The 12608-nt window shown below is 51.4% G+C and overlaps 1 protein-coding gene across 2 annotated transcripts in view; it reads left to right on the forward strand.

The window, feature by feature from the left end:
• The window catches only part of FAM234B (family with sequence similarity 234 member B), a 66637-nt gene extending 54060 nt beyond the window's left edge, over nt 1–12577 (forward strand). For both annotated transcript variants that reach the window (XM_060024324.1, XM_060024325.1), the window contains exons 6-13: nt 929–1076; nt 1420–1561; nt 2571–2714; nt 2887–2968; nt 5387–5542; nt 7678–7795; nt 9285–9505; nt 10087–12577. In XM_060024324.1, coding sequence (XP_059880307.1) covers nt 929–1076; nt 1420–1561; nt 2571–2714; nt 2887–2968; nt 5387–5542; nt 7678–7795; nt 9285–9505; nt 10087–10092 — 1017 coding nt within the window. In that variant the 3' untranslated portion in view covers nt 10093–12577. The remainder of the gene's footprint in view (nt 1–928; nt 1077–1419; nt 1562–2570; nt 2715–2886; nt 2969–5386; nt 5543–7677; nt 7796–9284; nt 9506–10086) is intronic.
• The last annotated feature ends 31 nt before the right edge of the window (nt 12578–12608 follow it).

Consider the following 12608-nt stretch of genomic DNA (forward strand, 5'->3'; position numbering starts at 1 on the left):
GTCAAACAGCCTATTACCTATCGCTCTCAGCTTTGTGATCAGCTTGAATTCTGTTCATTCAGGTCTTTGATAAGAATGATTAACAGGAATGAGATAATAGCTGGGTGCTGTGACATTCCACTGAACCCTCCCTCTGGGTTGGCATTGGCCCTTTCTCGGGGTACACTGAGAACCACATTTCTTTATCTTGTCCATAAGAATTCATGATGATAAACTCTGTCAAAAGCTTTACTGAAGTCAAGATACCGATGTAGTCTTTATACTTCCCAACCAGTGACTCTATTCCCAAAAGAAAATCCTCTAGCGCAGGGGTTGGCAAACTGTGGCCTGCAGTTTGTTTTCATAAAGTTTTATTGGGACGCAGTCACCCTGCTCATTCGTGTATTATCTATGGCTGCTGTCACGCTAGAGTGGCAGAGTGGAGTAGCTGCTACGGAGACCGTCTGGCTGGCAAAACGTCACATATTTACTGTCTGACATGTCACAGAAAAGGTTTGCGGATCTCTGCTTGGTAGTGAGGTTGATGGTGGCCAGGCCAGATGTGTATGTCATGATGGGAGCACACTGCCTGCGCTGATTCTCCTGGGACCAAATGTTACTGGGGATTTCTGGGTATGGGGGCAGAGACCCGGGGTCGGCTGTACTCTGTTTAGCTCTAGGCTAGAGTTCTTTGCCTCAGGAGACCGAGACAACAACTGTGCTTTGGAGAACTTCCCCGAGCTACCGTCTAACAAGGGAACGGGGCACTTGCCCCACTTTCTAACTTCCAGGGAAATAGAACGAAGTGGGCTTGGCTTTGGGTTTTCCAACTTTGGGAGGTGTTTCTGACCTCTTCGCTAATGAGCAAGCAGTGCCTATCTAGAGAAACGAGTTGATTCGGAAACGATTAGGCGTCTATGGATTCAACCCCCGTCTTTCACTTCGTCAGCCAGATCTGTGCTTCCTGCTGGTGTCTGGCCGGACAGGGAGTCCCGTGGGCCGACCCGTGAAGTACAACATCGTCGGAGTGGGGAACCTGATCGGCCCTCAGGTTTACATCACCACCAATGGGGCTGCCTACATCCTGTTTGGCTTTGGTAAGAAGCAAGGCTCATTTTTGCTACTGTCCCCATGGGTGTATGGTGAGGCCCTCCTGATGTGACGTAGAGAAAGCCTGGAGTCAGCAAGCCTGGAGTCACTGACACCAGCCCTCCGTCACCTCCTCTGCCCGGGCCCCCTGCCGCGCGGCATTCACTCTTCTCCAATGAGAAGCTCTGCCCAGCGTCCACTTAAGCACTTCCCCACTCGTTCCCTGCTGGGCCGGGCGGGCTGTGTTGGACCCATCCCCCTGCCCAGGCTCTGGGTCTCTCACTCCCATCCTCACCCTGGGAAAATGCCGTAAAGTTCACCTTCTCCGTGTTGGTTCTTCTGTGCCGCTAGGAAATATCCAGGCTGTCGCCCTGCGGGACATTTTTGTTCAGGCCCAGAATCGAGACAGCTTACCACCTTCCCTGCAGATAGACGAGCCCGACTGGGAGAGGCGGAGATCCATCAACCTGTCTGAGCTCATCGACATTTACAGGTGGGCAGCCGTCTGGCCCCGTCACAGTGAAACCGAGTCATCGTCTGGTTGGGCTGGTGAACACGTGGGCAGACGTTTGCGGGGGAAACAGTGCTGGCCTTCATGTACCACCTTCTGACCTGGTTAAGGGGAGTTCCAAGGGCTCTTCTCTTGGTGACATGAAGTGTTGGCGTCTATGTGTGGGTGACCATGGCGCGTGATCACTTCGCACCTGGGCGGCGAAGAAGGATATTTGTTTGGCGTGGCAGTCAGAGCAGGGCAGGGTGAGACTGGGGAACCGCAGGCAGGGAGATAGATTTATGTAACACAACTGCTTGTAAAACTGTGCTGAAGGATCGGCCTTACTCTTCGCCCGTATTTTTCTCTTAGTTGAAGAATCACTTTGGCAGAAGCAAGGGCAGCATCCATGAAATCTTATTTTTTTTTCTTGTTTATTTCTTAACTAAAAGCATGTTGCTGGTTATCTACCGTGGATCTTACTCATTTCACCCCAGGCCTGGGTAATAATTGTCTTCGTTCTTTTCCTCCCAGAAGCTTCAAATCATTTTCTAGCATTTTCTCAGGCAGTATCCCATTGTGTCTGTGCATTTGACAGATGTTACATAGAGTGGTCCCGGTTGTACAGAGGGAGAAGTAATTGGATGCAGCGTACAGCGTGAGCAGCTGTCCGAGCTTAATGACAGTTTCAAGCATCCTGTCCCGACCTCCGGCTCCTTCCCTGCCACTGTGCTCAGCTCTGTTATCTTTCCCAGAGCATCCAGTGTGAGATGCGCTTCTCCTGTCAGTTCCTTCTGAACTTGCCTGAATTTTCTAGGGCTCCTTGGTTTCTAAAGAAACCAAGAAAAGGAGACTCAACTGGAATGGCAGAGCGCCCTGCCTGACGAGACCCTGGTGGAAGACAAACGCAAGGGTCTATACAAACATGTACGCCCAGAGGAAAAGCCCAAGTAAGCAGGGCAGGCATCTCATCCAAGCCTGAGACTAACCGTCGGGGTCTTGTTTAACTCAGTGACGGGGTGGAGCTCCTCCAGACGGTGAAGGTGCCGGGTTCCAACAGCAGCGACCTCCTGATCACGACCAACCGAGGCCTTGTCCTGCTGCAGGGGCAAAACCTCACACCTTCCTGGACCCTGAGCCTCCAAGGCCTGCGCAGGTTGGCAGTGTGCTCCTCGCGTCTGCTTCTTGTTCCGCTTGCCCACCTTTCAAAATCACCCAGAATGACTGCTCGCTATCTGGGGCTCGTGCAAGGGGAGGGGGCGGGAAGGAGTGAGGTTCTCCTCTTTTTCTCCTTCACTTCCGATCACTCACGTTGTTCTCACTTGCAGCCAGCCTACTCCTGGGTATTTCACGGACGATGAGACGTTAGACTTCCTTCTGCAGATACCGAATGGAGTTGGGCTGAAAAAGGTAAAACCTGGGGACTCGAGATCAGTCAAAACATATATCCAGTATAAACCTGGTGTCCAGCCCTGCGCTAGGCATCGTGAGAAATAAAAAGAGCCTAAAGGATGGTCTCTTCCTTCAAAGAGCTCCGAGTCTAGCAGAATGGGTAAAATGAAAGGTCACAGTGCAGTGCTCAACGCTACAGCATCAGAAGCTTTGCTAGCTGCCCTCCTTCCTACGCAGTTCATTCTGGGTTCTCAGTGTACAGGAGCCTTCTGAAGTCTCTTGATGGGGAAAGGCAGGTATAAATAAATGTACCACTTCAGTACACGTACTCCTAGATTTCACAGAAGCTGGGCTAGCCGGGGTGGCTAGGATGTTACGGAGGACTTCATAAAGGCGGGAAGGGTGAGCAGAGCCTTGCAGCTGAACTGCGTTTCTGGAGGAGGGGGGGCAGGCAGGCAGGGGCAGGGGCTCCAGCTCCCTGAGATAGACGGTAGGGTGTGTTCCAAGGACACACATAGGTCATTCTGATTTTATGTCAGGTTGTACATCGTAAGGATTTAATGACTGGATAGACAGTTTTCATTCCTTTAACGTTACAGGCAGAATTCGAGTTTTTAAAATTTCTTTTTTTTATAATCGACTGAGCGTTTTGGTTTATCCTCAGCATGAAATATGTATTTATATACGATTATACCCTGTTCCCTGAGAGTGACTTCAACAAACACTTAATCATTGCCTCTCACGTATGCCAGGTTCTGTGCCAGGTGCGCAGATGATGGCTGTGGAGACACAGCATCAATGAGAACAAGCCACTGCCCCGTGTGGTTCAGTCACCGGGGTGCCTGTACCTCGGACGTCGTGGTGAGTGCTGGAACGGAAGTTCGCACGATGCCACAGGGACGTGGGGAGCAGATGGAGGGAAGGGTGTCGAGAGATGCTTCCCGTCATTTGGGCGTTAGATGTGCAGAGTCACGAGAGCAGAGAAGAGGTTTGCTGGATGGATATAGGAGGCTGGGCAGAGGGGCCTTCCTATCAGGGTGGTCAGGACGCGCTCAGCTGCTGGAGGGCCTGAAAGCCAGGCTGCGGAATTCAGATGAGGCGTAGAGCCTAGGGTTATTTAGACATGAGTAGGGGACAGATCCGAGGACACAAGGACCACTTCGGGGAGCGTCTTCAGGCAGTGCCAGACAGGAAGGAAGCAGTGTCTGAGTGTGTTTCAAAGAGAATTCAGGTAGAGACTGAAATGTCCGTTGGCTTTCCCAGCAGGATGAAGGAGGAAGGGTACATATGGGTTGGTTTAGAGCTGAGATGCTGAGGGTTTAGGCTTGGGTTTTAGTCCCTGACTCCACTACTAATTGGTGACCGTGGGCAGATGACACAGTCTCACCCAGCTGTAGTTTCTGCATCTGTGAAACGGGAGTAATAAGACCACTTGCCTTCATAGGGTTGTCGTGACGGTTAAGTGGAATAATATGTGTCACTGGCTAAAGCGTTTTAGTGCAGTGTCTCTAGACTTCTTTTCTCCCCGAGATTAATGAAGGGAATCTTGGACTGCTAGCCTGCTTCCCCTCTGCTTGCTCTCGGCGAAGCAGAGTCTGATCCTGGGCAGAGAATGGCAGGCCCAGGACACTGGGGGCACAGGGAAGGGACTGTCGAAGGAGGTGCAGGGCAGAGACACTGAGAAGAGAGGCCGTGGAGATGCTGGGGCTGGAGGTGATGGGCGAGTTTCTTGGGGATTTTGGCAAAGGAGAGGCTGTTTTGTTCTAGAACTGTGCGGTGTGAGGTATTTGGGGTGACAGGAGATACCAGTGTTGCCGGGGATTATAAATCTAATCCCCTTCATTATCCCTTGAGAGGTGCAACTAAGGAGTGAATTTTTCTCTTAATTTTATGTTTTTGCGCCTGTTCAGACTATGCTCTTTTACATTTGAGACTCCCTTTGGGCTGAGCTGCATCTCCAGGATGCACACGACAGAGTCAAACTTGTAAAGCTTCTAGCCCAGGGGACGGGACAGAGCTGTCGCCGCATCATGTTCCCCGTAGTGGCAGCTGCATTGCTGGAGGGAAGGGATGAGGGTCGGGTTTCAGCCCCTCCACGGTGGGATGTCTGCTCCGTCCAGGACTGTCCCGAACGCAGAATAATCAGCGTCACTTCCTGTCCCCGAGCCTCCATCCCCTCATCTGAGGACGCGAGGAGGCCGAGATGACTTATAATGTCCCTTCTCACCTGGGAAGGCTGCAGTCCTTTAGACTCTATCTAGGGTCCTGGGCCTAGCTGCTATTTAGTGCTCTCTGAACACCCCGTTGTTTGCATCTGGTAAGCTCCGCCTGTTAACGTATGTGGTGTCTGCAGTCCATGGGTTTTTGTTCGGGTGCGCGTGAGTTTTCCGCTGTCTCTCTGAGGATGGCCTGTGCTCATCGTCTTCTCTTTTGCAGGTGATGGTGGTGGATGGGGACTCTGGAATGGTCGCTTGGAGTTACAGCATTCCGTGTCACATGGAAGAAACTCCGGCCACCTCAGCAGCCGCTGTGGACCAGAAGTCTGTCTTCCTCTTCTGGGCTGAAGGGCTGTCAGCTGCATCGCCCAATCCTGTGAGTGAGCCTGGGAGGGTCCCTCTGTCACTTTGTCAGATGGCAGCAGCTCTCGGGGCTGCCTTGCCTGGTCTGCAGTGGGCAGGGAGGGTTTCATGGGGGCTGAGGCTGGGCTTGGAGGTGAATACGCTGAGATTTCAGAAATGGGCGGGGCCGCAGGGTGGCAAAGCAGGGGCGGGGGGACGCTGGACTGAAGGTGAGGGTTCACCTGGGGGATCACGGGAGAGAAGCTCCGATACACGGAAGGCAGGTTTGAGAATGTCGTAAATGCTGTCCTGCAGCACTTTAACGGGGTTGAGGAGGCACGGGGCCACCTCTGCAAGGTGCCTGGGGATTTTGAGTAAGACTCACCCTGATTTAGTCCAGTTAAACACAGCTGACCAGCACCTACTGTGTGCCAGGGACCTCGGGGTAGACTAGGAACAGTGCTGCCCTCTGCAGGAGAAGACGGGTGGTCCCTGGCCATCGGGTAGCCTGACAGAGGGAGAGTCCTGCGTTCATTAGCCCTGTGCTCTAGGACTTCACTTTTTTGAGTCTCGTGCTCTTTATCCGTTAATGAAGATGCTAATATGGTCCCTGGCTTTCGGACCAGATTTCCATAAATGGTTGTCCTAACTCTGCAGTTCCCTGACATGTGAATGTGGGCAATCTACCTAACATTTAACTTCCCGGTTTCCTCCTTTAATAAAATGAGGGGCTCGGATCAGATGACTCTCAAATGTAAGTGTCTATAAATGACCACAAAACAAAGGCATATTACCAGTGCTGTGATAGAGGTGCACATAGGAAGTTCAGATGGAAGCACAAAGGGAGGGGGGTAGTCATTTTGTTGGGGGCGATTAGGGAGCTTTTCTTGAACAAGGTGGCATCAAGTTGGGGACCTCCAGACAAGAAGTGTTTTAATGTGTGGAAATGGGCTCACGAGGAAGACGTCTAAGGGGGAAATAAGATTGGCCAAGGTCAGGTAAAGTCAAGTGAAGCATGTGTTTGTTTCACAGGTGTTCTTAGAGCGTGGGGTGCATAGGCATATAATCGTAGGAGGCCAAGGAAGGCAGATTGGGGTTGAAAGGCCTAAGACCTTGGTTTTCATGCTAAGGAGTTTGGGCACCATACCATAGGCAGTGAGGAGGGAGTTGGGCTATTTTCTTGTCATGTTAGCTGAGCCGGTGCTGGGATACTGAGGTGTGTGGGAAAGCCCGCTCCTGCTCTGTGACAGTGGTGGGAGCGCACCGCGAGCTTCCCGCACACGTGTCCCCTCCCCTGCTGACAGTGTGGAAGCAGGGCTGACACTCACTTCAGTTGTGTCGAGTGGTGGCTTCTCTTCTTACGGAGCACGGGCTCTAGGCACGCGGGCTTCAGTAGCTGTGGCTCGTGGGCTCAGTAGTTGTGACTCACGGGCTCTAGAGCGCAGGCTCAGTAGTTGTGGCACATGGGCTTAGTTGCTCCGCGGCATGTGGGATCTTCCCGGACCAGGGCTCGAACCCATGTCCCCTGCACAGGCAGGTGGACTCTCAACCACTGTGCCACCAGGGAAGTCCCTGATGTGCATTTTTTTCTGCTGTCGGGGGTCAGGAGATTGACACTCAGGCCTTGGAATTTTTATATTACAATTAGTGAGTTCTATTTGGTCCATTCCTGTTTATTTCAGGAACAGGTAAGATTTTTGTGATTTTTTTTTAGCCTGACTCTTGCGATTGGCTTCAATATCCAGTGAAAGCAAATGTCTTTGGCTCAATATATATTTTTTTTAATATGCAGATTTTGCCTCCACGAAGCCCCCCTGCCTGCTGTCAGGGAAGAACCTCTTCCTAATACTCCGTTGGCACCAGACTGCGAGGGCCCCCTTCAGTTTCTGTCCTGGGGCATGCCCGTTTCCTTTCTTCCTTTCTTTTTCTTATAAGCGAGAAAGCATCTTCTAGCTCTAGTGGTTTGAAGAAATTAGTGTTTGTTTAATCAGTGTTTTCAGCTCTTGGAAGTGACACGTCTCTCGTATGTGGGAGTTTCTCTCAAACACACCCTCATAGTTGGGATCGCAGGGGATGAGTAATCACCACCGTCTCCACCACCCTTTCATCTGAGTGACATCGTACGAGGTGTGTGGACTGACCTTTGCTCTCACTGGTGCTTGTTGTCAGGATGTTGTCCTGGGAACCGAGCCACCCAGCCTTCACCACCTGTACCTCCTGCATCCAGCCTTCCCCTCCATCCTTCTGGATCTGGCCAATGCCACTGGCACCGTGACGGCTTCAGAGGGTAAGTCCCGGGGACGGTGGGGTCTGTGTACACAGAGGAGGGGAGCGGATGTGCTGGCCGTGGTGAGGGTGATACCATCGTCCCACCAAGGGGAGGGTGTGTGCCTGCAGATGATAGCAGGACGAGTGCGCCGCGCTGCTCCCGTGCATTTCCCCTGGTGGCCCTGGTTCCCCGGGGCCGTCGCCCGAGTGCGCCCTCCCAGCACCCGGCTCACGGGGTGAGGGCCCACAGCCTCCAAACCTGCTGGAAGCTGCGGGGCAGTGTTATCCCGTCCCCAAGGGTCCACGGAGCTAATGTTTCAGCAGATGTTTACTGGGCATCAGCCATACATGCCCGGTGCTGGGAATACAAATCAGACTAGTTTCTCGACCTCGTAGAAGCTTAGGACCTGGAATTCACTGCAAAGGGTAAAGCAGAGGCAGGACGTTTCCTCAGGGCATTCGTTTAGGCTCAGTAGCTTTGGACTAAAGTGCACATGCATCGCCTAGAAACTGGCGCCAGGAGAAAAAGGGAAAAAGAAAAATCCCCCGTAATCTGAGCACTCATAACCGCCGTTCACATTTGGAAGTGTTCTACTTCACATGTGCATCTAAATAATATCACAGAGCACAGCTGGGATCGCATGTTAGAGACCTGTAATGCAAAGCCCTGGAAGGTCGGCCACCGCAGCTGGTCTGGGATCGTCCGATGGTCCCTTCCTTGGAGGGTCCCGTCCCACACTGGCCTCTGGGAGTCTGCAGTCCTGCGGGGGCCGGCCAGGCCGGCCATGGTTCCTTTCTTTACTTCTTTTCCGTATTCCCTTGCCATTCGGAGACTTGCTGTCTCCTTACAAACTCGTTTGCCTTGAAGGTGAGGTTGCTGCTGTGACCCTGGGCCCACTGGGCTGCACTGGGAAGAACAGCTCATCTGGAACTTGCAAGTACCCCTGCCCACTGGCTTTGTGCGCAGCAGGGCGGCGGTGGGGAGGTGTGAGTTTGCAAAATCCTGTGACTGGATCTAAATGACCTCTTTTTCGATAGTAGCATAAATTGTTATTCAGCGAACGTTACGTGATGGTAGTTAAGAATCAAGACCATTTTTATTACAATACCTGGTTTATAGACGAGGCAGAATAAACACTGGCTACGTACGTAGCTTATGCCACCAGCTACTGACAGTCTAGGAATTCTCAGAATTTCTAGTCTGTTGTACTCACTTTTCTACCAAATTGTCGCCACAGTTGGCCATTCCTCTCCCTTCCTGATCTGGGGCTTTCTTAGAAGTGGCTTCGGAGAAGCACAGGTACAGAGGCTGAGAATTTGCTGCTTTGCACCCCTGGGCACCTATCGTCTAGTCAGTGCCTTGCGTTGATTAGGTGCTCAGTAAACTTCTTCTGTGAATTAGCGAAGGAGGAAATGAGTGAATGAATCCAGTTGCCGCACCAAACCACTCTCCTGTTAGCTGAAGTCTTCTGTCCTTGTTAACTGCTCTTGTTTTTGTCTTTCCTCAGTTGGGATCAACGACCTCTGGAAAGATGCCTTTTATGTTACCAGGACCACAGGGCCAAGCTCTGAGGGGCATCCCGCACCCCTGGTGGTCAGCAAGCTTAGTCTGCGGTGGGCACTGATGGAGGGCCAAGTGATCCAGCTGAAGGAGACGGCCCCCAAAATTGGCCGCGGGGAGCTGCGAAGATTCCTCTCGAGGATAAAGTTCGTTGACTCTCCCTACCAGGTGAAGAGCTTGTGAAAGAAATGTCTGGTTACTACTGAGGGTGGAAGACACATCATACCAACCCCGAGTCTGCTCTTTAGAATATTTGGGGAGTGGGAGCCTTCTCGAGTAGCCAGGTATCAGGAAACAGTTATTTTCAACCCGTGTTATTTTGTAAGGGTACTTCACGACCATGAACTACTGCTCAGCTGTTTTGAGCTGGAAACGGTACCGTCTCTCTTAGGAGACATTTGGAGGTGCGGGCTCCTGGCTTTTACTGTTACCCCTGGCCTTTTCCGGGTAAGGGCTCGTTGTGCCAGCATCGTGCAGGGCTTGTGACAGTTACACACCACGAAGAATTATCTTGCTGAAAATGCAGCACTCCCTCCCACCCCTCTGAAAATCCTACGGTCTAGTTCAGTGTTTAAGAACGTATCATGGAAAAAGGTAAAGTCTCTGGGCCTTTCTGGAGGGATGCTTACAAACCACTGGGGCTAGACAAAAGGACAGGAAAATAGAGGGAAATTCTGACATTTAGGGTCCCTCCATGTCTCTCCCATGAAAAAAATTAAAGTCATTGATACTTGCACTCTTCTCCCTAGATCTAGGCTGCTGGACTCTTCAGTTTCAGAAGAAGTGAACTGAATGGTACTGTCTCTCTCCAGCTGGAGAGGACGACTTCTGTCACCCACTCCACCACGTCTGCGTGAATGTTGCCAAACACTCTGGAAGGCACTTGGAGGTCTTGGATAACAGCACGATCCGTTTGGCTGGAGTGCTGCCCTTCCGACCCCCTAATTAACCCCTTCTAGGTGTTCTGTGTGGATAGTTTGGAAATGTGAATCTTGTGTTATTTTTTGTGTGTCTAATTTATGAACCCTTGCTGGGAAATTCCAGTGAAGTCCTTCCCTGGAACATTCTGTTGTGCGTTAACGCCCTGAGTGTGTATCTGTTGGTGTGGTGATGAAACCTTCTCTAGATAAGTATGTCCTAAGCTCCAGGGACCCAGGTTCTCATCCGTCCGAAACACATCTGGTTGGTTTGGGCCTCTTGAGACTCCTAGATAGCCTACCTCTGACTTGGAGGGCCCCTCAGCATTTCTCCCCTTCGTCTCCCCCTACCTGTACCTCGGCTGCAGTAGCGAGAAAGACTGACCCGGGGATGTGGCGCGAGCCACCCAGAATCCTCATCTCTTCCTTGTTTTGTGGCTCCTGTCTCCTCTCTCCTCACATGTTCCTTTGCTCTGTATTCAGTGACCATAACAATAACCCTGTTCCTGTCAGAAGGGGAACAGGAGAAGTTTAAACGCCCCACCTCTGACAAGGTCCATAGCTTATGGACGTGGTTCGGGTAGTTCCTCCAGTCACGAGCGTTTTACCGTGTCACTTCGGACGTGCTCAGGTGTGCACTGTCCACAGCTTAGAGGAAAACTCAAGTCAGGAATGCCTGAGGCTGGCAGCCTCATCCCCTTTATCTCCGCCCTGCTTTCTCAGCATCTTGTCCTAGCGGGCATCCTCCTTTCTGCCTCTCATTTTGCTTTTTATTCAGGGATATATTTGCTTTGCTTGCATGAGAGCGAAGCTGTTTCTGGACTTTGGCTCCTTGAGTCCAGCATGCAACCATTCTGCCCTGTACCCTCCCTTCCTTGTAGAGCCTTTGAAGCAGAGTATTTTGAGAATATGTCTGTGTAAATACTATAACTTTTTATAAATGGAGAAGTTCTTTAGAATTATCTCCAGAGCTTATTTCTTCCTTCTTCTTCTGTATGAATATGTTACTTTATCAGGTTCTCCCCTAAACTTCTAGGCCATTGTTTATATAGCAGAGAATCCCACGTTAGCTGGGGGAGAACCGCTGTTCTTCTCGAACAGTTTTGATAGGTCATCCCTGAGTGCACTCGGGTTCTCTCTTTACTTGAGCCCTTGTCTTTTTAGCTTGTGGTACTAAAGAGATTCCAGAAAATCGGGATGCCAGACTTAAAGGGGTATGTCTGAATTGCCCACTGGTAGGCGTTGTGACGTAACCGAAGGTTGGTAGCCGGAGCTGTAAGCAGGCATGTTGCCTGGCCTGTGGACTGGCCTCGCCGGGTTTCTGCCCCCTTCCCGCCTGAAGTCCCTGAAAGCAAATTTGGTTTCAACACTTTGGAAGGCACGTGTGGGTCCAGCTTCTTGTGAACTTGGGAGAACAATTAGGACACACCCAAGAGTCTGGGATTGATTCCAGATTCACTTCTAGCATTTGAATCTGCCTGGGTAGAAGGGCGTAGGATCTAGTTCAGTCTAATAGAGAATTCTAAGGACTGATTCACAGTCACCCGAATACCTGAAGCCTGAGTGGCGGCCTGGGCTGGGCCACCTCGTTCTCTGCCACGTGGAGGCTTTCAGGGCTGCCAGCCACTTCAGGCAGGAGTCAAACGCAAAGCTGTTTATGGAGCATCTGGTTTGGGAGGACTGTTTGGGGCAGGAGACTATATTTATGCTGGGAGAGTCCCAGAAACACCTAAGCAGCAGCTAGGGAAGACAGCGGCCCTGAATTCTTTGTGGTGTGTTTGCAGACTAACTTCGCATAGATTGTTTGGTCTCTGATCAGTTTGAATCTCCCTTGCTAAACACAGGACACAAGCTCTAGGTTTCTTCTTCCTCCTGCAGCCAGTACAGGGGGAGTAAATGGTGGCTGAAGATCGAGGAAGCTTCACCTGATCGGTGTGGGTGCTGTTCTCGTCCAATGTGTCCCTAAACTTCCTTCTCCTCACAGGCAACCCCCCAGCCGGACGTCAAAGATAGGAAGTGCTCTTGTCTTTGGGGTTGCCAGCAGAGCCAATCAAGCGCTACTTAGAAAGAGTATTGACTTCCGTGAATGCCGGGGTGTTCCTTCTCCCAGTCTCTCCTCTTTCCTTCCTGTGCAAGCCCTCTACCCTAGACGACATCCTCCCACCCCCAGAGGGACTCTGCTCCCCCTTCTAGTGTGGTTCCCCCCACGTCGACTGTGAATGGCCGCCCTTACTGCCTGTGCTAGAGAAGAGCCAGCTGGTACGTTGTCAGGAGGTGCTGTTTAAAATGTGAATCGTTACAGAACAAATAAACACTGTGTATAGGAGCATACGTGTGTGCTGTTCTCCTTCTTC

This window comes from Delphinus delphis, chromosome 11 (genome assembly GCF_949987515.2).
Source record: "Delphinus delphis chromosome 11, mDelDel1.2, whole genome shotgun sequence".
Taxonomy (NCBI): domain Eukaryota; kingdom Metazoa; phylum Chordata; class Mammalia; order Artiodactyla; family Delphinidae; genus Delphinus; species Delphinus delphis.